Below are 23,309 nucleotides of genomic sequence, written 5' to 3'. Positions count from 1 at the left end.
CGCGCCCTGTTTTCATCTGGCATTAAACGTGCCACTTTAAACTACATCTTGTACACATTAGCTGTAATTACGGTAACAATTTGTCCAGCTGTCTACTTCTTTTTCCTGCAATAGATGCCACTTTACTGTGTGGCCTCCGACTGTGAGACTGAAAAGTAAGAAAAGAAATAAAAGAATGAAAAAAAATGCTATTTACTGTATTTTTAAACGCTGCTGTATCATGTATTTAACAGTCAAACACAGTAATAGCTGCACTGGTATCAGTATTATTAATGCACAATCCCAGGTGTTGTAAAATGTACATAAATATACATAAGTAAAAGCGTGTATATACACTATGGGTCGACTGATTATTGGATCTTATGTTCTGCCTTCTTCTGAATCAGTATTTCATTTTCACCTGATTGCAGATAAAATATATTAATTTAAAAATGCACTAATTTAGCTCCGATGCAGAATGCAATCAGCAAAGTGAAGGGCCTTTGCACACCAAGTCGTTTTTTAAAAAGAAATTTAAGCCCATGTTGTGCCAATCATGCTCACACTTTTTGTTTTGCAATCACTTTTGATTTTCTAAATGTTTTGCGCCCGTCAAAGTTGTTTAGAGGGTTATTTGGCTGCTCAGAGCCACCGTAGTATGATAAAACATTCTGACCATGAGCTTGACCGATATCTGTGGCTCCAGGTGAAACTAGCACGTTTCTGATGGCATAATTTGGATACTAACGATGTAATGTGATGTGTGTGCAGTGTGTGTGTGTGTCCTGACATCATAAAAATACAACTGGAAGCGATCTGGATCATTTCGCAGCTCCTTCATCAGCAGGTGAAACTCTCTCTGCTCCTGCTCTTCACTTGTTCTCAGGAGGGGATGGACGCAGTATTTTATTTTTATTGTTTCAAGAAGTGAGAGGACCACAAGCTCATCTTCGCTGCTTGACGACAAATTTTTGCATTAAACATTATAAATAACTGATCAGAATCCATGTGCAAGGTCTCTGTCTGTCTGTCTGTCTGTCTTGGCAGTAAGATGACACTGTTAAAAGTGACTTTATTGATTTGTCCAAACTCCAACTGTAACAGTGGAAACTGCAGCGTTCTGGTCATTAAACGTGGTTGAAGGTTTTCCAGAACTACGATTTTTTACAATGTAGTCTGTGGCGTCTGCTGTGCTGCCTCGAGTTTACGCTACTATTCTGAGAACGACGTGATATTTAGGGCTTGAGAAGTGCTGTGCAGTATAAAAAAAACCCCAACAAATTTCACACAGTCTATCTTTGACTACCTCCAGATATAATCAGATCGTCATTTTTCTTGAATGCATCTCGGGGACGTTTCCAGCTGGATTTATATGCCGTTAAGCAGGATTAGAAAGCTGTCTCATTGCTAAAGATGCTGTACATGTGCAACGCCAGGTGTTATCCTCACATCGCTCCCCGACACACATACACACACTCTCTCTCTCTTTCTCACACACACACACACGAAAAATTTACCTCCACAGCGCCTCTCCTCCTGGCTGGAGCGTGCAATCGAGACTTCTGACAAAGGAAAAGAAAACAGCAAAAGGCAGCAGAATTAGGGCCAGGAACCACACGCGCGAACACGTCCCTGTTAGCATGACAAATCGTACCCTTGAAGGTGAGAGTGGAGATGAAAAGCCGTGCTCAATATGGAACAGATCATCGTAAAAAACTCTGCGAGCTAATCACGGCTGTGGCACCTGGAGTGGTTTATGAAAAGTATCAGCTCTCATTAAAGGAAATGAAGTACAAGACGCTGCTAATGAACCTTAATGGACTACCTTTCCCATTAAAGGGGATGGATGATAAGGTATGAAGGCAAATGGGTGATTTTATAAAGCCCTGTGATAAGTTTTCATGACTATTATATCCCTGCTAATTAATACCGAATAGGTTACACATTTGTGTTTCAATCAAATGTTTGTTCTGTCTGATAATTAACGACTCTTGAAGTTTGAGACTCAACTCATGAATATATAACTTTATCCAAACGTGTAGAGCTGCGGCGACACAATGTGAATAACACACAGCATCCCCTGTTTGCACGGAGGAGTTTTAATGATCCCTGTGTAGTCGAGATCAATGCTGTAGAGTGTCTCGCATTACTAGCTGTCAATAGGGTGATGCCTGTCTAAGCAGATATCAATACGAATGGTCGGTGCGGGTTATGTGGTTCTATACGCTGTTTATGTAGGTTTAAGGGGAACTTTCTAAACTTTAATGTTGTTAGGACGAGTTAACCAGCTGTTAGCTTAGCACGTTTAACCAATGAGACTGTGGTGAGACGGATTGAGAATGACTTTGGAGGGTCCAGATTGTTATTTCAGCCCTTTCCTCCAAGATTTTTAATATATTAAAGAAGAGATCAAACAGTTAGATCAAAAAGATGGCTTTTTGTGTGCCCCACAGGTCATAAAGATGTGTTTTACATGCAGAAGATCAATCGTATCTCTGTATCAGGGTGTCGCTCCCATCATCATCAAACAAGCAGCTAATGCCCGTTTTGAAAAAGGCAATACGTGGGGATCTTATTAGTTATCGCTGATTGAAGGTCTCTAGTAAAGAGCGTGTCAGTCGTCTGTATGGTTTTTCTTTTTACCCTGCAGCATAACAGAAAGGTAGCCGACAATGAGCCAGTGGTGGAGTCAGGATGTTTGAGGGGCAGGGGCAGTAGAAAACAGAAGGGGCACCAGCGTGCCAACGCAAGCTGTACTGTTAGCATGTCGGGCTAATTAGCTTTCTACTTTACCTACAGTCGTAACGAATTGTCACTACCGAGGCCAGGGAGCACATCATTAACCAACTAGCTTAGTTTGTGGGGTTACTTTAAAATCAAACCATTCATAATTAGCATCTCTACTCTATAACTTATCAATCCCGGAGGCTAGCAGAGTTTACGGCAGTGTTAGCAGCTGCTCTTTTAATGTTATGTTAGCCAAACACACAACAGTCTGATCTTACATGTCTTCTTATCACACTAACAATAGGCTACTGGCACTAAGTGGCTCTACACTGCAATAAAAGAGCAATTGTTTCACCATTGAGCATTACTATTACTAACTTTTTGCCTGGGATGTGCAGCTTTATAGCCTCAGGTTTTTAGTATTATCCTGATGTGAAGACATCAAGTGCATATTTAAGAGCCCTTCGCTAGGTTCTCATTTTAAAACGAGTGTGCTCGCAACATTAAAAAGTCAAACAGCTCATCAAGCTAACATTAGCCTAATTAGCTTGCAAGCTGCAGCCTTGCGACAGTTGTCATTTTGACTACATCTGAAATCAAGGAGCCTTTGTTTTAACATTTTGAGGTGGTAAATGTGCAACTATTATCATTAGTAGACTGTGGATGTGCTTGAAATGGTAAAGTCGATCTTATCTTACCAGATTTCTAAAAATAAAAGCCGACAGTATGTAAGTAGTCTACCCTCGATGTAGTTAATTAAATTGACTTGACATTTAAGAAGTTGTTGCACTTGCGTCGTTAATAAACAACGGTAAGGCTCCCACACACTATTTACTTAATGCTGCCATTAGAGCTACATTAAGAAAAAGGTTGCATTATTAGAGGGCAAAGGATCACATAAACATGGACACCAGACAGTAAAGTACGAATAAAAATGCTTATATGACCAGGTATAGAAAACAGCACACAGGAGCCATTTCTCTCTTTCCTTCCAGCATTTGAAAAAAAAAAAAAAAAAAAGTAAAACTGCTGCTGTAAGTGCTTTTTGCATGGCCTGACAAGACTCCTAGGCTCATAATGAAACTAATATAGCAGCGGGTTTGTTGGAATGAGTAGGGAGACAGCCCTTAAGTGTAGCAACCGGGGTTCACGCCCCCGTGTAATCACCTACCGCACTCAGGAGTCCTTCAGCTAGACGCTAATCCAAACCATCCCCAAAAGTGCTGCCCTGACGCTGAACCTGACCTCTGACCTGCTATGAGTTCCTTAGAGGGATCAATAACGTATTTCATTATCGCAGGATTCTTGGAAATGAACTGAATTACCGCTGTGGGCATATGGTGGCAGGTGGCGCAGAATGAGTGTGTGTGCTCAAAGTTGTGTGTTTAGTCATGCAAGAGTGCCTCAGACTTTCCTGAAGAGAAGAGGCGAGTGTGTCAGTGTATGTGTGTGTGTGTGTGTGTGTGTGTGAGATCACCTGGTATAAAATTGGAGTCAGGAGAGCACGGTCTGGTCTCGCTGTTGTTCCCCGAGCACTGGTTTCCAGTGGGAAACAGGACGTCGCAGTGACGCACACGCATCTGGGCCCCGTTGGAGTCGCAGTGGGACCACTCCGACCAGCTGGACCAGCTCTCTAGAAACGGCGTTGACAGCACATCTCATTGCCTGTCCAGTGTGTGTCCATATGTGTGTGCCTGTTTGAGTTGTGTGTGCGTGTGCCCTCAGTTGCACATTAGTCATGCATGAGTGCCCCCCGAGAGACTAAAGAAAATAAGCAATGAACCTGTGATGGATTGGTGGCCGAGGCAGAGCCCTAAGCTGCTTATCACTGAGGTGTGAGTGTGTGGTTCGGTGTGTGTGTGTGTGTGTGTGTATACCTGGACAGGATTGTGTGTTGCACAGTGCCTCCTCGGTGTGCAGGCCCAGGCAGATGTCCCCTCCGTAAGCGGGCGGGGGGTTGCTGCAGGTTCGCGTCCTCATGTAGTGTCCCCCTCCACACGTCACGGAGCACTTGGACCATGAAGACCAGCACGACCAGCTGCCGTCCACTAAAACGGGGATAGCAGGGTCATATTTTTATAAGTTAAAGGAACAGTTCAACCCGACAATCAAAAATGCATATTTTCCTCTTATCTGTAGTGCTATATATCCATCTCGATTGTTTTGGTGTCAGTTGCAGAGTTTTGGAGATATCGAACATAGAGATGTCTGCCTTCTGCAAAACTTTTAGTTAGCTTAGTTAGCTAGCCTCTTGCCCTTGTGTAGATGTAGGCTGTCTTCTGCAGAGTGAGTGGTGAGTTTATCAGACGTATTTTGGCGCTTTGGGCACACAAGGCGAGTGGCTTGTACGTTCATTATATTTGAGAGAAGGCAGACATCTCTACAGCCGACATCTCCACGCTCGGCAACTCACACCAAAACAATCTAGATGGATTAATAGCAAGAAAAATATGTACTTTTGATTTTCGGTTGATATGAAAAACCATATGATTAATTACGATGAAGCCTTTTTTTAACTCTAAGATTCTTGTTTTCGAGTAAAATATTCATCTTCTCTCATGTTTTCTACGATCGAGGTTCCAGGTCATTTCCAAAGACAATTTCCTCTGAACATCAAGCGACTGGAAGTCATTCCGAGCCATTTCAAACAGCGATGCGTGACGCGCAAAATATGAAGCAATTTGAATATGCGTGCCAGAGCGTTTTGAAGTGACAGGAAGTGTTCTTCACCCAGCTGTTACAGCGACGCCTGACCCCCCTCCCGTGCTCAACAATCTCTCCTCTGATTAATAAAGATAAATGAAGCATCGCAATCCGCTGTTGTTGTTCCTCCCTTCATGTGGTGCCAAGTGGCAAACAGCAGTCGATTAAAAAACACATGGAAATTCATGACTGTATCAGCACACGAAGAAGATGTAAACAGATGAGTGAGATGTGCGAGAAATGAAAAGAGGGGAGACTAAGGAGCAGTAAAAACGGGGCATTGTTTGGCCATGAATCACAGCAGAAGTAAATATCCTCCTGGTCAATCATCTGGATAAAACCTTACTTCATTGTGACAGAGAGAGATTCCCTTTTCAGAACCACTAGAGAATTGCTTTTAAAGACCTGCTGATGGCTGGCAGCAAAGTGCAGGTAATTGAAGTTGCCGATGCTTTTTGTCATCTCAGTGTAATTTCTCTATCACAAAGTGACACCCAAGTCGATTCCCGGCCCCCGATGACGGATCGTCTCATCCCGGGTGCAGACGCAAGAAAAACACGGATTCATTCGTCTCTGAACCAGATGGATGTTAGGCATGGCACCTTTTCTCTCCCTCTCCTTCACAGTGCTCATTTAAAAAGCACTGGATTAGCCATAGGAGGATTACAATGGGTCTAGCGGCGCGGTCTGCCTGCCTCAAAATAATATCTCACTTCCAGAGGGGTGCTAATTGAGTGTGCATTAGTATTCATTGCTACTCAGGCTGGGTTAAGTCAGTTCCTTTGGGGGACAGGAGTGTGGAGTTGTTCGTCAACATATTGTAGCTACGGTATTATTACAGTCAACAGAATAGGTGTACCACATGTATTAGCATAGCGATGCGGCGCGGGGAAAAAAATCAAAGTACATCACTCGACGCTTTACTCTGGGGGAACACTTTTGGCAACCACTCAGGCAGGCAAAACAAATCTAATGCTCTTAGATCCATCCAAAGTCTTCATCTGAGCTCGCAGCTGATAACAGCTCACTCTATTAGCGACTGCGTTCAAGCTGTTGGGAGCTGAACAGCGGCCACTTTCACTGAATGAATTAACAGGCTGTAAAAATAGTATCGGTGGCCGTCCGCTCTCCTGCGCTCCTCCGCTCGCTTGCAGCGTGGCAGCGGCCGTGAAGACAGATTGCGCCTGCCGAAGATGACGCGCCGATCCAGGTTTTTTTAGTGGGATACCTAAGCCCTACTCCAGGGGGCTTGATTAATAATCATCTGAGAGAACGCGTCTGCTTGTCTGCTCGGCGCCCATGCTGGATACCAGGTGTGCTTTATGCCAAACTAAGCACTGGATTTCCATTTAGACAGCTTACTTCCCCTGTCAGACGGAGCATTCTTTTAATTAGAAAGCTTCCTCTCGCTGTCTTCCGCTTTGAGGAGTGTTGAAAATGCATTGTCTCAAGGCTTTTCACAACAGAATATGGCCTCCCATGGCTGGCAGCATAATTACCCAGCAATGTAATTACATACTGGAGCGCTGCGGGGATTGTCTCTGATTCCTGGTGTAAATTGGGGTCTTCGTCACACCTCTTATCTGCAACTGATTTCTTTTGTGGTTCCTGATGATTTGGTAAGTCATTCTGTCAGTGTAATTCTTTATCCATTAATCAAGGGGAAACATAGCTTGAGTATGTTGTGGATTACTGTGTATTTATCTGTGTCTGGGTGGAAAAGAGAGCTGACTAAGTAATTGACTCCCGGTCTTTTTAATGTGTTTATCTCTGCGTGCGACTAAAACTGGCTTGCAGCTTGTGGTTACGTGTGCATTTCTTACCTGGACAAGGGGTGATGTTACACTCCTGATACTCCTGTGCTGGCCCCAGGCAGGTCTGTCCTCCGTACCTGGGCTCTGGGTTACTGCAGGTCCTCTTGCGGCTGCGGATCCCCCGGCTGCAGTCTCTGCTGCACTGGGACCAGGAACTCCAGGACGACCAGCCGCCGTTCACCGTGTGGCCCGAGATCCTCCCGAGACGAAGCACTTCTCCTGGGAAGAGAGTCGGCAACATGAAAAATGTTGACTACTGCCAAAACATGTTCTACTCTTCTCCGCATTAAGACGGCATTTCCCTTAAAAAGCTGCTCTCTTCTGGTAGAAAGTGGATGATACTTGACGTCCCTCCCTGGCATCACTGTGTGCATTTGTTTTAAATAGCAAGAAGAGGGCAGAGAGTCAAGAGCAGCTCCTGATCGCGTCGTCTTTATTCCACAGCTTTTGAAGTGTCACGATCTCTAAAAGCTTTTGCTTGGTTTGTGCTGAAAGAGCAGTGCGCACTTCATTTTTTATGCTGTTATTAAGTTATTTTGTGCTGTAAAGCAAATGGACAGATTTAATTTCAAATCAACTGGTAGAAAACCATTTGCATTCAGTCTGTGGACTAAATTATACCTGAAATTACGCTGGTATCTTTGGAACATTGAAAAAGAAAAGCCTATTTATTGATCCAAAATCATTTTTATTAGCTGTGTTGGGTTTCAAGGCTCTAGTGCTGGCAATGAAAGTCTGTCTAGCACTTTTATTCAAGCTGAAATATGTACGAATAGATGGAGTTTCTTAAACTTTCCAACACATTCAGGGTCCCAAAACGATGAAGTTTAATTACTTTTCCTCCAGGCTTCTAGTGCTGCTTGACAACTATTGCTGGGATTGCTGTGATATTTGGTACAGACATTCAAGTCTCCCTCGGGATGAGCTGTAAAACTTTTAACTTCTTTCAACGCATAGCGCCACCATCAGGTCAAAGTTTCGGTTTGTCAAGACGTATGACATTTCCATCAGCCTCAGCTTTGTGTTCAGTTCGAATTAGCATATGCTAGCATGCTAATATGCTAAAATTAAGATGCTGAACATGATAGGCGTTTTACCCCGAGTTCTTTTTGTGCACTGGCACGAAAAAGTAATAAAAACTGACTGACAAAAATAATAATTAAAACAATTTATTTCCGTATCTCATCTTTTAAAAATTGTTCTGCCACAGCTCGAACATGAGTTGCCAAAACGAGTATTACAAAATCAAACTTTTCTTCCCACCTGGTTTCACACATCAATAAATAAATAAATCAGTAAATCTCCCGACAAAACTTATTTCCCACTCGGTTTCAGATTACAAAAACCAAAAGTTCTCAAGTCACAAACACAGTTTAAAAAAGTTAGAGTTGAAAGAGAATTCACCCGAGAGAACGGAGCATTAGATAAATCCAGTGCGGAGACAGATAGTGAGATAGATACCACATCGATGGTGTCAGGAATCAGCTGCACAAACGTAATCCATCATTTAATCCTTCGCAGGCCTCGTGTCACTCTCCGAAGACGGATTCCGCGAGAGCCGAACGTGTCAACACGCGAACCCGCCCCTCATCAAACAACATCAGCTGACTAATCTGTGTACTCTCATCTGGAATGAGTCGAACAGAGAATTCCTAATGAAATATGAAACAGTCATTTCTATTAAACTATAATTACCGCGCGCATTAATCAGCACCGTGGAAATGAGCAGAATGAGCGGAGAGAGAAAGCTTCTGGCCATTTCTGAATGAAAAGAGTGAACTCATCTGTTTGAGTGAATGATAATCACCTCCAATGAAATTACAGACACTGTCCAAGCACTTCACGGATGATTCACTCGTTCAACAAACTGGGTTATTATCGACTTTTTCAGATAACATTGGAGGACTTCATTTTCCGTCTGCTTCTGGTTGACGTCATCCTGTGTTTTGTATTATTCTGCTCTTTGCCTTTATAGGAGAGCATTTTTGTGTTGTTGAAACAGACTGCAAGAGCACATCAGGATCCTCAGTCTTAATCACTCGACCACGTCACAGCAACCTTCGTGTTGCGTCTAACTCTCCTTCTAATCTCTTGATTTATCTTTTTTTTATGATCCCTATCTCGACTATTTTTCTCTCTGCCTCTCTTCCTCTGTCTATCTTTCCCATTAACCTTCTCTTGCTTTTTGTGTCCGCCCCGCTCCCCCTCTCGCTGTCCTCCAACCTGGCCTCGTTGTTTTGTCAGCGTGCTCTTTTCACTGACAGTTAGCGTGGCGCGGCTGCTTTGTATTCTCAGGGAGAGGACAGTGTGTTTACCTAGCCCAAATCCTCGACCTCTTCATAACTACGGCCGACCTTGGCAGTGCATGGGCCGACTCACCCCGGCATCAAGCTGGCGTGAGCGTTGACAGGCCCGTCGAGGCTCCAGCTCTTTATCGATTCTGAGCAGGCCGTGGCATGGACAGTCCCGCCTGCCACCATGACCCGCAGTCTTTATCAAGCCCCGTGTAGCTCGAGAGACTGGACTGCTGCTCTCCTCTGAAGGCAAGGGGGTGCTTTATACCATCATTCCCATGCAAACATGTGTATACAAGGGCCGAAACTGGACACACACACGCACAGTCGCCAACACGGACACTTAATTACGCCGGTGGCCGCTATTCAAACACTTTGCTCACTTTGCTCGGCCTGCTCTGATGTACTGTGCGCATTGTTAAAGCTACTTCACAGGGGCTGCCCTCCCGTCGCCAAAACAAACAGTGTGGTGCCCTCCCTCTCAAATAGGTAGCGACTGGATCTATCGATCGGCTCAAGAGCCACACACAGCCGGAGAGAATTAATCCTCGCTCTCCTGACGAGCTGGGCCGAGCCAAAACTAAGAAGGACGCAGCGAAACATCCAATAGTCCCCGCTGCAAAGAAACTAGGACATGGGAAAAGTTCCCTCCTCCCTCCCGTTGCTCAACCTTACACCCTGCTCAAAGGCAAAATACGCTGTAACCAAACTTATGAACTCGTGTGTGTGCGAGAGAGAATATAGACGGATGCATGTGTGCATGCGGGGACCCAGCGAGGCCACACAGACACGCAATGGCGTGCAATCTAATGTACTGTACAGGCAACTGTAACGCGAAAGAAGAGAGAAGAAAGTAGAGACGACGACAGTGACAGGGTGACATCTGCAACCAGGAGAGACAACCGCTTTGATACAGACGGATCTGAGGGACAGGGAAAAAAAGAGATGCATTGTCATGTGTGAGTTTTATCGGCGTCAGAGTAACAGCGGACCACACTGGGGGAAATAAAAGTGCTTCATCCCGACTGTCCTAGATTCCGAATTGCACATTTACTCCCCATTACTCTTCCTCCCTCCCCCCTTTCTTACTCACATCAGCGACGTCCCCCCGCGGAGGAACCCATTTCTGTGTCCGCGTGTGCCTGTACATGCAGTCTGTGTGGCTGTTTGTGCACACGTTGTGCCACATAAAATCACAAAACCAGGGTTTACAGTGGCACAGTATGACAGCGCTCCCGGAGCTGTCCTGAGGTCTGCCGAGCGATGGTTGACCCAAAAAGCCCCCAGAGGGTTATCCTCGCGAAAAAGCCGATGAAAAGTTTGCAAGGGCGCAATTAAAACCTGTGCTGAGCGCATGAGGGATCAGCGCACATGTACGGAAACACAGATAGCACAGAAATATAAATGCTAAGTTAAAGTAAAGGTTTAGATTTATTGGACTGAAGTGGTTTTATTCATTTTCTGTCAGCGCTTATAAGGATACAAGGACAGAATACACAACATTACCTAGCGTGAGACATACTTGTAAAAATGATCTGCAGTAGGTTTAAACTCAAGTTCACTGTTTCCATCACTGCCAACATCCAACATCCAAAGTTTCTGTGAGCTGCCGGACCGCAACCTTTCAGTGCTACAGACAACTAAACCTATGTTATTGTTTCCTCAATGTCTCATCGTTTGTCTGGTGAGTTTGATTCCAGACGACGCGTGACAGGAGATCGACGGCTTCTGACTGAAAATTTGCCCTCAAACGCGTCATCACGGAGAGCGTTGAAATCGGTCCATGCCGGTGGCAGACTCAGGATGTTTGAGGGTCAGGGGCACCAGCACACAGAGAGGGCACTGGAAGGACACCCTAGAGGGCACTTTGGCTGCGTTTTTTCGAACGTGGGGGCGACCGTCAACGCATGATAGAGGATCCTCGGCTTCTGACTGACAATTTGCGCTTGAATGCGTCAACAGGACGAGTGGTTAAAATGGTCCCTGCCAGTAGCAGACACGGGATGTTTGAGGGTTGGGGGCAAGAAAAATGGCAACTAAATGTTTGCTGTGATGGAGGGGAAATGAAAGGAAACCAACAAGTGGTTGAAAAGTGGCAAATCAGCCTAATACTTTATGGTATGTTTGAGAAAATTGATGTAAAACCCATTTAGATGTAACTGACATTAATGGGTTTAAATATGCAAAGCAGTGGTGCTTTAAGTCATTGATTTAACCAAATATCGAAGATTAATGTGCAACTTTTTAAATTATGGATTTCTCTGGGTGCACATTTCCTCAGTATGAATTGGCTGTTGATGAAACCGACCTTGATATACTCGCACAAAAGCTCTCACGGCCGGCTTCTTGTTGTTTTTTGATTAAGGGAACACGGCAGTAAAAAGCAAATATCAAGAGGTGGAATTCGAGACCAGTTCTCTCCATTTATCCCTCTTGCCAATACAATCACAGGTAACACAAAGTACCAGCTGGTGCTGCTGGCTGCAGCGGTGGGCTTCAAGTGTCTTAATTGTAGGTGCTTTCAAAAGAACGGGCCAAGTCCAACAACCTGAAATTGTCAACAAACAGTACAAACGGGATTGATTTTTTTTTTCTCCTTCTAGTTAAGGAATCTTGCTTCCATCAAAGAAACAGCCATTTCCTTTTTCCCTGGTAATTTGAAGTACCCACAGCAGTGCTCTGCTCTGAGGTAGCATCCGGCCTGATTGGTCAAAACCAAAAAAGCACCAAAGCGGAAAGCGAACCAGTGTCAGAGAAGACAGGCGAAGACAAGCTCATGAATAAGTCAGAAGGTGTGAGGGCAGAAAACTTTCCTTGCGTGTTGTTAATCTTAAGTGCTGAAACCTGATTAGAAGGTACACTGTCAAAACCTTCTGTTGTGATGTTTTTCAAGAGCTCAGAGCCATAATTACACACACGCACGTTGAGTTAGGAGAGGCTTTGTGCCAACAAAGTTGATTTTTTCCTGACAGGCTGGTGTGTTTTCTCATCGCCTACACTGATTTGCTAATTTGTTGACTTTTTCACCAAAGTCTGTGCCTCTCTGTGAGTGCCATGCTGGGGGCAAATGTGAAACAGGCAGCGTGTCACTGGCAGTCCATGGTACTCTGCAAATTTGGTGTCAAGGATAATTGCAGTAAGGTTGTGAACTCTATCTGACAGTAATCTGGGGAAAGGGCAATGGGTTACATACTTAACTGAGGCATGACAGACTGAGAGAGACATATATAGAGAGAATCATCATCAATTTGGAAAGAGCTACTGAGCTATATGAGAAGAAGCCATACCACATTTTTCAGCAGACTTATTGGGCAAGAAGGACAGACATCCTGTATTAACAGCTATAAAATATACCATTTCTGCTTCACGAGGGATCAGTTGTCTGATGTCACACAACAATGGCAGCACCCATGGGAAGGGGCTAGAGTGTATTTGTAGACTACTTTATTTGTAAAAGGCCGTGAATGAAATGTTTAGATATGTTTACAAGTATTAAAGTGCTGCAAAATAAGATTTATAATGGCGTCTGTACTGCTGAGGGTGCAACTCGGAGTACACTTGCCAAAGAGACATCAAGTTGTCGCGGTCAGACGTGTTCACTTTTGGCACTTTTGAGGTCGGAAGTCTGAAGTTTCAACTAGGAAATCTCCGATGGTGTCTGGAACGCAGCTTACTTTACCGCCGGCTTTAAATGGACCTCTTGAGCTTGTTCGTGCTTATGTCATGAATAGCTGAATATCAATATACAAGAGGTTAAGTCATGAGAACACCGGTGTTTGGCAACAGCTTCTAGAAGCCACTGAGGCTGACAATTTAGCAAGCTAGAAGGCAAGGCATAACAGAGACGAGGACATTTAACTGTATTATTTATGTTTTTTATCCCTATGTAGCAGTTTTTCTAACTGTTGTACAAGTATTTCATGTATATGTGTTATTTTTATTTTATTCTAGGATACTGCCGATGAAAACTAGCCACTCATCTAACTTGGGTGTATTTACATTTGTTTGAATTTTGATTAAGAACTGAAGAATGAAGAATATAAACCTTTTCTTCAGACGTATAAAACAGACAATCTCAAAAAATTCTAATATTTTAACTTAAAACCCACCAAAAATCTAACATCTCCACCATTTCTGAAAACATCAGCGCACACATCAGAACTCGTGAACTCAGCAGTTTGACAAGTAAGATATATGCTTTTTTCATCATTATAAGTCTGTGACTCTCTTTCAGACCTACAATTACACAACCTGCCACTGCCTCCCTTTTTGGGCGCTCCAACTGAGAGCTCCCATTTTCCGCCCACTGGCTTTAGTCCACCTCCACCATCACCAGTGTCTAGACTCTGGGGGAGTCATGTCTTCTCTCAAATCATGGACTTTATAAATATGCTTCACAGCAATGGAGTCTAATCACCAAGGACCTTCTGTAGCTTGATAAACATAATATTTTTCTTGCATTGTGGTGTGGTAATTCAAATATTCAGAGAAAAAAGTCCTCTTAAGCCCATTGTGTCCTAACCTTCATTTTCAATAATAGCTCTGAATAACAGAAATTTGGCCATTTAAATTTACATACGCACGTATTATTTTGCTTGAGGTGCCTGTTTCCAGCAGAAACTGGCTCCTCGAGGACCAGACTTAATTTACCTCGACCGTGCGTTCGCTTATAAGCTCAACCGGTTCTGTTTCTTTCTTGATAAACACGCAGACACTAAAAAAAGAGCGCTGACTGTAAGGAGAGAGAGAAAGCGAGACAGAGAAACAGAAAGACAATAAGGACGCTGGAATGGTTGCCATCCGTCAGAGATGTCCCTCAGCACTGTCCTGCGTCTACTCAGTGTCTGCTCATGACATCCGTGCGGGAGAAACTAATCTGTCGCCCATGAGAAGGCCCTGGCCTTGATATCAGATCAGCTGAAGTGAAACACATCAGGCTGCTGACACGCTACCGTTTCTCCCTGGGAAAAAATGAAGCCATCACTCACCGACACAAGCCGGCAAAATTACAAACTCGCAACCTTCTACAGAAATGCCTTTCATCTTTCCAGTTGCTTTTCTTTTCCCCCCGATGTGTCTGCTTCTGTCTTCTGTCTGAGATGCAAATGGAAAAAAAGCGGTGATGAATGCCTGAGTTCAAAGCCTTTTTAAGCCTGATACTACTACGCCGCATCATAAAAGTGGCGACTGAACTTTTCAGTCATTCATATTGTGAAGAGGCATTGATTACATCAGACAGGCTTATCTGTTTCGTAGACATACGGCTTCACAGAAATCATCGTTTAAATTGTCGATTTGTGCAGCGGGCCGGCCCTACGGCAGCAGAGACAAAGTGACTAATAACAGAGAAGTTTGTAGTTGGAGGCTGACTAATGATAGACAGGTAAATGCTTTCAACCCTGGAAACAGCGGGAGGGTGAATTCCAGCTGTATGCAGACTTCTGCAGGCTGGCTACTAATTAACTGTTTGCAAAACCCTAACAGCGAGTGTCCAGCCGCAGCTTGGCAAACCGAAAGTACATATACAAGGCCCGTCAAGCTTTGGATCTCTCGGCACGCTGAAATGGCGTGCAAGGGCTGTTTCTAAAAGCGAAAGGAAAAGAGCGAAAGAGTAAGGCATGGATTAAACAGCGTGTTTACTGTGGCCTTCTCAGCTACAGACCTGTGAGGTTTCATGGCTGTATCTTGCACAGTTGTGATGGTAACAGGAGTTATATCCAAACCAAAAGGAGCACATTATCACGTGCATTGCTTTGTCAGGTTGCATTAAAAAAAGCCCGGCTCACAATTAGCTCATCCTCTGTGTATTATTTCTGCACCTGGGCACCAAGATGTCAGAGTTTTAGTTTGCAGCGTTGGCACCTCTGCGATGCTCTTTACTGGAATCGGGGAAAGTTTAAACTCCAGCAACTGCAGACAATGTTTGTGGCAATCTTTTACAGGCCTGCTGACAATTTCAGCCATAACTGAAATGTTTAATGTTCTTGTTTTATGTATACCACCTAGAAACAAATACCTCATGTTCTTTATGTGCTGCTTTTTTTGGCATTTCTCATAAACCAGATCTACCAAACAGCGACACACCACTGCCGGTCAGACTAACCGCCAGTTTTGCGGAAACTCAGGCTGTCATTTTCTTCAGTTTGTGGCCCAGCAGGTAAATAAGGTCTTCAACCTAACATTAGTGAAAGTATCGTTATTATATGAAAGCTTCAAACATGGATTCAGTTCAGCCAAGCTGTCGGGTTCAGTTCCATGCCGTCCTGTTTTTGCCGTTGGTGTACCGAGTAAACTAATATGCTACTTGCAGGCGGAGTTTAAAAATCTGGTTAATTAAGTGTTATGTGAAGACATACTGTATTATTGAGCGAAGGGAAGGGTCGTGTAGTGGGAGGAAAAAGAAAGCCATGTTTTACACACTGCCTGTAGGATTTTCTGTTTAAAAAAACATGTCTATGGAGGCAATTATGCAAATCAAATGTTTGGTTTTTCATTCAGGCATGTGAAATGTGATAAAAAGGAAAAATTGGCTACAAAAGATCCAAGACTAATGACTGGGTGTACATGACAAGAGAGGTCTTTAAATCACGACAGATCTTAAGTAATTAACTCATCGCTATCATTAAGCCATGATCAGTGATACGAAACAAGTCAGTATGTTAGATAAAAGCTCATTGTAAATGCTTGGTTGAATCATATATTCACATTTATCTCTCATAATAAAGACCGATAGACATCTTAATATGAGAGACAAGCAGACAAAAGGAAAAGGAGAAGCTGGGGAGAAGTTGGGAAAATCGCTAACATATCTCAACAACAGTTTATTCTCTCTATTGACGGGGGGATTAATTCTCCATATCTGTGCGTCACAGGCCACACTTCCAGGCGTGTGTCCATAACAAGCGCCGCGTCTCTGAGTACAATCCAGATCGTCAAATGTCAGGTTTATCTGATGGCTCTGATGCTCAAAGCTACAAACACGGTGACATTCTGCCCGAGCAGAGGGAGACGGGGAAGATCTCAGACAAACATGGCGGGGCGGCCTTTTTATTGAGTGTCTGTGGAGCGACATCAGTGGGACGCGGACAGCAAAGTATTCTTTCAAAGTTCACACGCCGGTTTCAGATGGCAAAACAAAAAGGACAGTTCTGGCTGTAGGGTGTAAACTCTGATGAAAGACTGAATGCTAAAGATGTCTGGTAAAAGGAGAATGTTTTGTTGTTTGCAGACAGTTTCTCATATTAATTTACCTCACTGACAAAGAGTTTGTCATTCAGACATATGAAATGAACCCATACATACATATACTGTATATATGAAGCTTAGCGTGAGTTCATTATTCACATTTCTTCTCACTCTTCTCCCACTTCCTTCAAAATCAGCTGACTATCTGCATGTAAACTTGTATCCAACCAGATTATGCCACGATCTTCATCAGCCAGGATCCCTAGCTTAGCATTGGAGGTTTGGGAAGGTGGGTAGTCGGATAAAATAAGAAAAATGCACCTCTTTGTAACTGAAAGTTGTCTTTTTCATATGTCGTGTCATTTTAGCTGACTGTTAGCCACCGCTAGCGTCACCTACATTCAGCTAGTAAGCCTACAGTTGAGGACGGGACTTGGTAGCTGTTGATAGTAAGTAAATATCTCCAAACTGTTGGCTAGCTACTTGTTGAACCACCGTATCTTGTTCTTTATTTACAGGTGCTCATTACGAAAGGCGGGATGTGTGGATAATTATCAACAGAATGTGAAGAAATAGCAGTTTTGACGTTGTGATGTCTATGCGCTAACCAGCTAGCCTCCTGGTCCAAAGCTCCTGTGCTAGCGGTGTAAACAACAACAATCCCCTGGTTCCTGAGCACCCAGTCTAAACAGCTAGCTGCACGGCTAACTGAGCCAACTAGCTAAAAGCAGCTCTACTTAGCAGCAGTTAGTGGTTACTCTGGTTTTAAATAGGAGTCTGACAAGATTGCCAATTCTTACATACTGCAAGTAATGCCATTCATTACCCTTATTTTGGGAATTTAGTGAACAAATACAAGAAACTGATGCAAATATTCAAGTCACGTGCACAGCAACCTGTTTTTTTTTAATGGTTTATAACGAAGAGCTTGTGTGGAGCTCTGCTCGAAACTTAGCCGCCTGATGCAAACAGTAAATCTTTATCGTGTGACACGCCATTCCTTCTGGGTGCTCATCATCTCAGAGGGATTTCTGCATCCTTTGCCCTCGTGCTTGGACATCAATACACACCACCACTGAGGTGGTCATTAGTCTGCAATGGCTGCTTGCTTTAAGTGAAGTTAACCACTGTCCCAGAGGCTCAGGCACCCCATGAATCTATGGTGGGAAGAGAATGTATTGGAAAAATGTCATGTCCACACACACACACACACACACACACACTCACACACAAGCTGATGCACACATCCGCCTGCTAACAAAAACCAGCAAAAATGCACATCAAGCCACCTTCCTACTTACACACACACACACACACACACACACACACACACACACACACACACACACACACACACACACACAGAAAGAGACACACCAGTGCTCTCCAGATGGATGGCAAGTTTGATAATGGTTGAAATGAAGAAGTGGATCACAGGAGTCCATCCTCTTTTTCGACAGTTATGACCTGATACTCCTCCGAGAGGTGAATCATATTGAGGTCTGGAGATGAGCAATCAAAGCGGGACAAGAGGCGAGTAGCAGACAAGGCCACGGACGCCCCGATAGTTCTTGTTTTCACTCGAGCTGTACATTACAACCAGAGCCAAACAGCGTTTTTTATAGAAAAAAAGGAAAGTGTTTCATATTCTACATGGAGGTTTTTTATCCCCCTCAAACGTACATCGGTTGCGCTTTTGATAAAAAGATGAACCGCATCTTTTGAGTTTGATGTTGAAAAGCAATTTTCAGTGAACATTTCAACACATAAAATCACAGTTGTATTAACAAGGCCATGCTTTGAGGCAATGTAGACCAGCCATACTGCCTGCAGTGATGTTAGCTACTTATCAGGTTAAAATACCAATATAGGAGGAATAAAAAGTGCAATTACATGATGACTAATTGCTGCTGTTCAGAATCTTTTCCACTGAGTTTATAAAGAACGTCTATTAAAATTATATTAATATAACCGTCTCTAAATGTGACCTGCAGCACTGCTGGTACATACTTTGCACTTTCATAAGGTGAGCTGACAGAATTACTCACTGTTCCTGTTTCCTGACAACAACAGGGATTGTTGAAGGGGATTTGAAGCTTGCGCCACTCAGCTCATACATCACCATCTGCCTCCTGTAGCCCAACACGGGCTGACAGATTTTGCCAAAAGTGAGCACTGAACCCTCAGCCTTCGCTTTTCAATTGGTATAATTAACGCCGGAGCTAATCTGACGTCAAGGCTTCTGCTGACAACCTCTAATGAAACACACGGAGTCTGTGACTTCCTCCCACTAATCAGAATCAAGACAGGCCCATTAAAGCGCGAGTCTTTGTTCGCTAATGTCTTGGATGTGTGTCTGTCACTCCTCTTAAGGCTTTTGAGTCCTCAGGTTTCCTCCGTGCCTGCCAGCGCTCACTTAAAAAACCCTTCAGGAGCATTTAAGCGTCTGCTTCAAAGTGTGAGGAGAACAAGTTGTACCAGCGACAGCACAGCAGGAAAGACGGATACTCATAATCAGAAAATGCGGAGGAAGAGAGGGAGATCTAAAGAGAGAGAACGCCAGTGATAGCGTACATGAGGGGCTAACCCTGGTGATTACTGGTGCGGCGACAGACCACCCAGAGACACGCATGAACTCAAAGGGATGGGAGGCCGCCGCCGCCGCCGCAGCTTAGCTGGGCGCTAACTCCAAAGCCCTGAAATAAAAATCTGCTTTTCCTCTCTGAGGCGAAGAGCAACACCATAAACAAACTTTAACTACTGCGTCTGCATTTGAAGCCCTTTTTGCTGTGGTGTGGTGCCACCCCGCCTGTCTCCCCTCTAATATGGATCCTTCCACTTGACAACATAAACAACTTGTCAATTAGCAGCCTGTTTGTACAAACATTTACAGGGTTTAATTCACAGGGGTTGGGCTGGCTGAGACTGTGTGGTGCAAAGGGGAATAGCTGGGATGACGGATAAGGAGTGAGTCCTTTGCAAGACTATAATTTAAGTTTGAGCATCTGCGTCTGTGTGTGTTTGTGTCTTTGTAAGCGGCTGATCGGCTTTGTGGATTGGAAGTTCATTAACAACGCTCGACGCTTTGATCTGTTGATAAAGTCGCGGAAGACGGAAGAAGACGTAAACACGAGGGCTGATTAAGACGCCGCTCTTTCACAACTTTTGCAGGACAGAAAACGAGCGAGGGGAAAAGTTCGAGGGAGAAAGATCTAATGGACAACAGACAGGGAGAAGGAATGGCTCGAGGCGAGGAGGCCAATAACTAGCCTGCAGAGATACGGAAAGCCAGTTGGAGGGAGATAACACGGAAACATCCAGAGGCTGAGATAGCCGGAAAGAGACCATCTGTCTCTCCCACTCTGCACTCACCGTCAGTGGAGCAGCCCGTGGAGCCGTCGCTGGAGCAGTAGCGCATCTCGATCCTCTGCCTGCCCACTTCCAGCAGGCTGGGGTCCGGGATGCGAGCTTTGCAAGTGTATCGGAAGCGTTGCTCGTAGTGGCCGCCGTTGTCGGAGATGTTGACGGGCGTCCAGGGAGTCCAGGGCGTGGTCTTCTTCAGGTCGGGACACGGCAGGGTGTTGCACGACTGGTACTCCTGCAGTGACAGAGAAGCATTTTTTTTTTATTGCATTTGAGCGTTTCTTCATTTCAAGCACGTTTGCAGGCAGGTGAATTTGCCACGTCTACTGTAAGCGTGGGAGGAGATAATCACAAATCATTAAAGCAATAATTAAACATGACAGGCTCGGACAGAATTTCTGGTGTACTTCCCAAGCATGATAATGGACAGGACAATTGCTTTTTGAAATTCTCAGCAGTGACTAATATGAAATTAAACAGCTTATTTTACGAGGAAATAAACAGCCTTTTTAAAGCTCTCATCATCATTCATCCTTGAAAGCCTCCTGATTCCAGTTCTGGCTGGTTTACTGTACACGCACGTTGCCAATCCAGGGCGGCTCATCCCCCAAAACACCCCTCAGAATCCATCCGGGGCCACGTTCGCCTGGCCGCTACATAACCTGCCAGTCTGCCGGCAGGATGCGTTCCCATTAGACCGCTTGCTGAACATGGCATGAGGCAAACAAGCCAGGCAGAAAAGGTCATTGATCAAGTTTAATTTATAACCAAGGGGAAAGGATGGAGGAGATGAGGCAGGAAGAGGAAGAAAAAGGTGTGGAAGTGGAAGGCAATAATGGCAACTCTTTCTCCTATCTGCATCTGGCTTCGAGCGCTGGGCACTAAAAATGAAAAACGCAGCACTGAAGCTCTAACAGCATGATATGTGAGTCTCATTCAGAACTCTCATAAGTATATATTTTGCCTCCACTTCTCTCAGCCAACTTCTATTTGGACTGAATAAAAAACACTCTTGCTTCTTCCGCGGCACCGCCATATATGATGATCTCATTCAAGAAGATAATAGGTGGGTAATAGGCAGTCCGGACCCCTTTTGTGCCCGGCTAAATAAATAAGGGAGACGGAGGTAGTGATACGTCTGAAGGGAAAATGACACCACAGAGGGGAAGGTGAGATGGCTGCCATTTTCCCTCACACTTGTTTATTTATGCTGAATAGCCCTTGAGTGACTGCCAGACCTTGACAAAATAAGATAAGAGTTCCTCTCTGCACATCCGTCAGCCTGTCACACGGGATAGGCTGACAGGTCAGCCGGGGAGAGGAGCGCTATACAGTATGCACCTCCATTTCTCACCATCCCACCTCCTCTTTTATTCTCTCTCCTGCTCTCTCACATTCCATCCATCTCTCCATCTTTATGTTTCTCTCAGCCTCCTTTTCACACGCTGTTCATAACTCGCTCTGTGTCAGCTCCCTTCCTCCTTCCCCTTGTTTCTTTTTGCCTCATCTCTCTCTGTCTCTCCCCATCCGCCCTCGTCTCCTCCCCCTGCCTCTCTTCCCTGGGGTACCAAGGTTAAAAACACAGGGAGGATTTAGATTCTGTTAGGGCCCCCGTGATGAATGAGGGTGTCACCTCCACCGCACTTCCTGCCTCTCTCCATCTAGCGCAGTAATCATCTCCAGACATTAATATTTAACATCATCACGCATCGCGGGCCGGCCCACAATCTCTGGTTATCAGCCAATAACAAAAAAAAAGGGAAGAAAGGAAAGTCCACCTCAGCGTCTCGCCGCCGCCACCGCAACACATGGGCATGAATGGAGGGGAGAAAGGCAAGCGATCTGTGGGTGTTTGTTGTGTGAGTTGTTGATGGTGGCCAAACACAGTAAATATTTAATGAGGCTTGTCTGCTAAGCGTTTTTTCCTGTACTCTCTCAGGATTAGTGTCGATGCAGAGGGCTAAGGAGATAATTACTGGGTTTAACGCTGAACTTGATTCAAGGTCTCCGAAGGCATCCACAACTCGTACAGCTAAAGTAGGTGAGGTGGTCAGTGTACATGTAACAACAAGACATCAAAAGCTGTGCGGCGTGTTGAGAGCACGCACATGTACAGCATGCACCGGAGCTTTAACTTTGTTTTCTCTCATTATTGATTTGTGAAGTTCTGGATACTCTGACCCGTTCACGCCTCTAAAACCCTTCACACAAAACAATCTGAGATGGAAGAATGACTCTTTGTTTAACCTGCTCAAAACTTACATCCACATTAAGGCCACAACCTGTGACAGGCAGATATCGCTTCGCTTTAAGCAGTCAAAAGCCAAAAAAGTCAGTGACCACTGCTTAAGGTTTGTGGTGGAATTGTAGGGATTTGGTGGCTGAGTACAACCTGAAACACGTGTGTTTGTATTAATTCAAAGGGGTGCAATTAAGAATACATCCCTCATACACACAAACATCCTGTCGTTCTCTCGATTGTTTGCAATTCAGATTCATCAGGATTAAGACAGCAGCAGTGAGGGTTAGCTAAAGAGCCTCGAGTTACGGTGATTTGTGTCACCAATGAAACAGAATCCAGTGGCTGTTAGCTAAATGTTCAGTGGGAGCCATGCAAATTTAATTTAGATATTTCCATGAACCTTACATATTTATAAATGTACTGATTTATTTATGTGGAAGGGAACGGGCACTTGTTCAAGCCTGTGGGTTTGATGAAACCATTTGTGAGCGTGTTTCTGGACTTTTATTTTGAAAATCCTGTCAAAATAGCTGAATAATAACAACAAACTACAATCATCGGTCCGCAGTTGTATGCAACCGCTTACCAGTCAAGTTGCACATTGCATCCGTTTGTCCAGATTCATATAATAATATATGCTGAAGCTAATGTGAGCGTTGTTTTAGCTAACTTCCTGTTGGTTTTGCAGTTAGCTGTCCCCTCCCTCCTCTCTACGTCACCACACAAACGCGACGCGGTAATTGCCAGACAAAGCAGCAAACAGGAGGAACCTGCTCGCTACATTTTCACGTTCAGACAGGACCGCCTCTTCATGGAGTTCTCTCTCCTGATTGGATAAAGTGGGCAGGGGAGGAGAGACATGCGTTACTGACCACTCTATATCAGTTAGCTATTTAACACTTACTCCAATGAAAATATATCACTTACAGCAGCTGATAATGTCGCAGTGAAGTTGACCTTTGACCTTTTGGATACAAAATGCCATCACTTCATGATTTTATC

At 44.3% G+C, this 23,309-nt stretch overlaps 1 protein-coding gene across 3 annotated transcripts in view; it reads right to left on the bottom strand.

Moving 5' to 3' along the window:
- The window catches only part of sema5a (sema domain, seven thrombospondin repeats (type 1 and type 1-like), transmembrane domain (TM) and short cytoplasmic domain, (semaphorin) 5A), a 128,320-nt gene that overhangs the window by 5,579 nt on the left and 99,432 nt on the right, over nt 1-23,309 (bottom strand). For all 3 annotated transcript variants that reach the window (XR_014621200.1, XR_014621201.1, XM_084340692.1), the window contains exons 16-20: nt 20,075-20,300; nt 7,233-7,442; nt 4,584-4,754; nt 4,184-4,339; nt 1,497-1,541 (exon numbers count right to left, since the gene is read on the bottom strand). Coding sequence is in view for 1 of the 3 variants with exons in the window: in XM_084340692.1 (XP_084196818.1) it covers nt 1,497-1,541; nt 4,184-4,339; nt 4,584-4,754; nt 7,233-7,442; nt 20,075-20,300 (808 nt within the window). In the remaining 2 variants the exon portion in view is untranslated. The remainder of the gene's footprint in view (nt 1-1,496; nt 1,542-4,183; nt 4,340-4,583; nt 4,755-7,232; nt 7,443-20,074; nt 20,301-23,309) is intronic.

The sequence above is a fragment of the Pagrus pagrus genome, assembly GCF_965226575.1.
Source record: "Pagrus pagrus genome assembly, chromosome: 20".
Classification (NCBI taxonomy): domain Eukaryota; kingdom Metazoa; phylum Chordata; class Actinopteri; order Spariformes; family Sparidae; genus Pagrus; species Pagrus pagrus.
The sequence above is the reverse complement of the archived record's forward strand: the minus strand, read 5'-3'. Positions and strand labels throughout refer to the sequence as shown.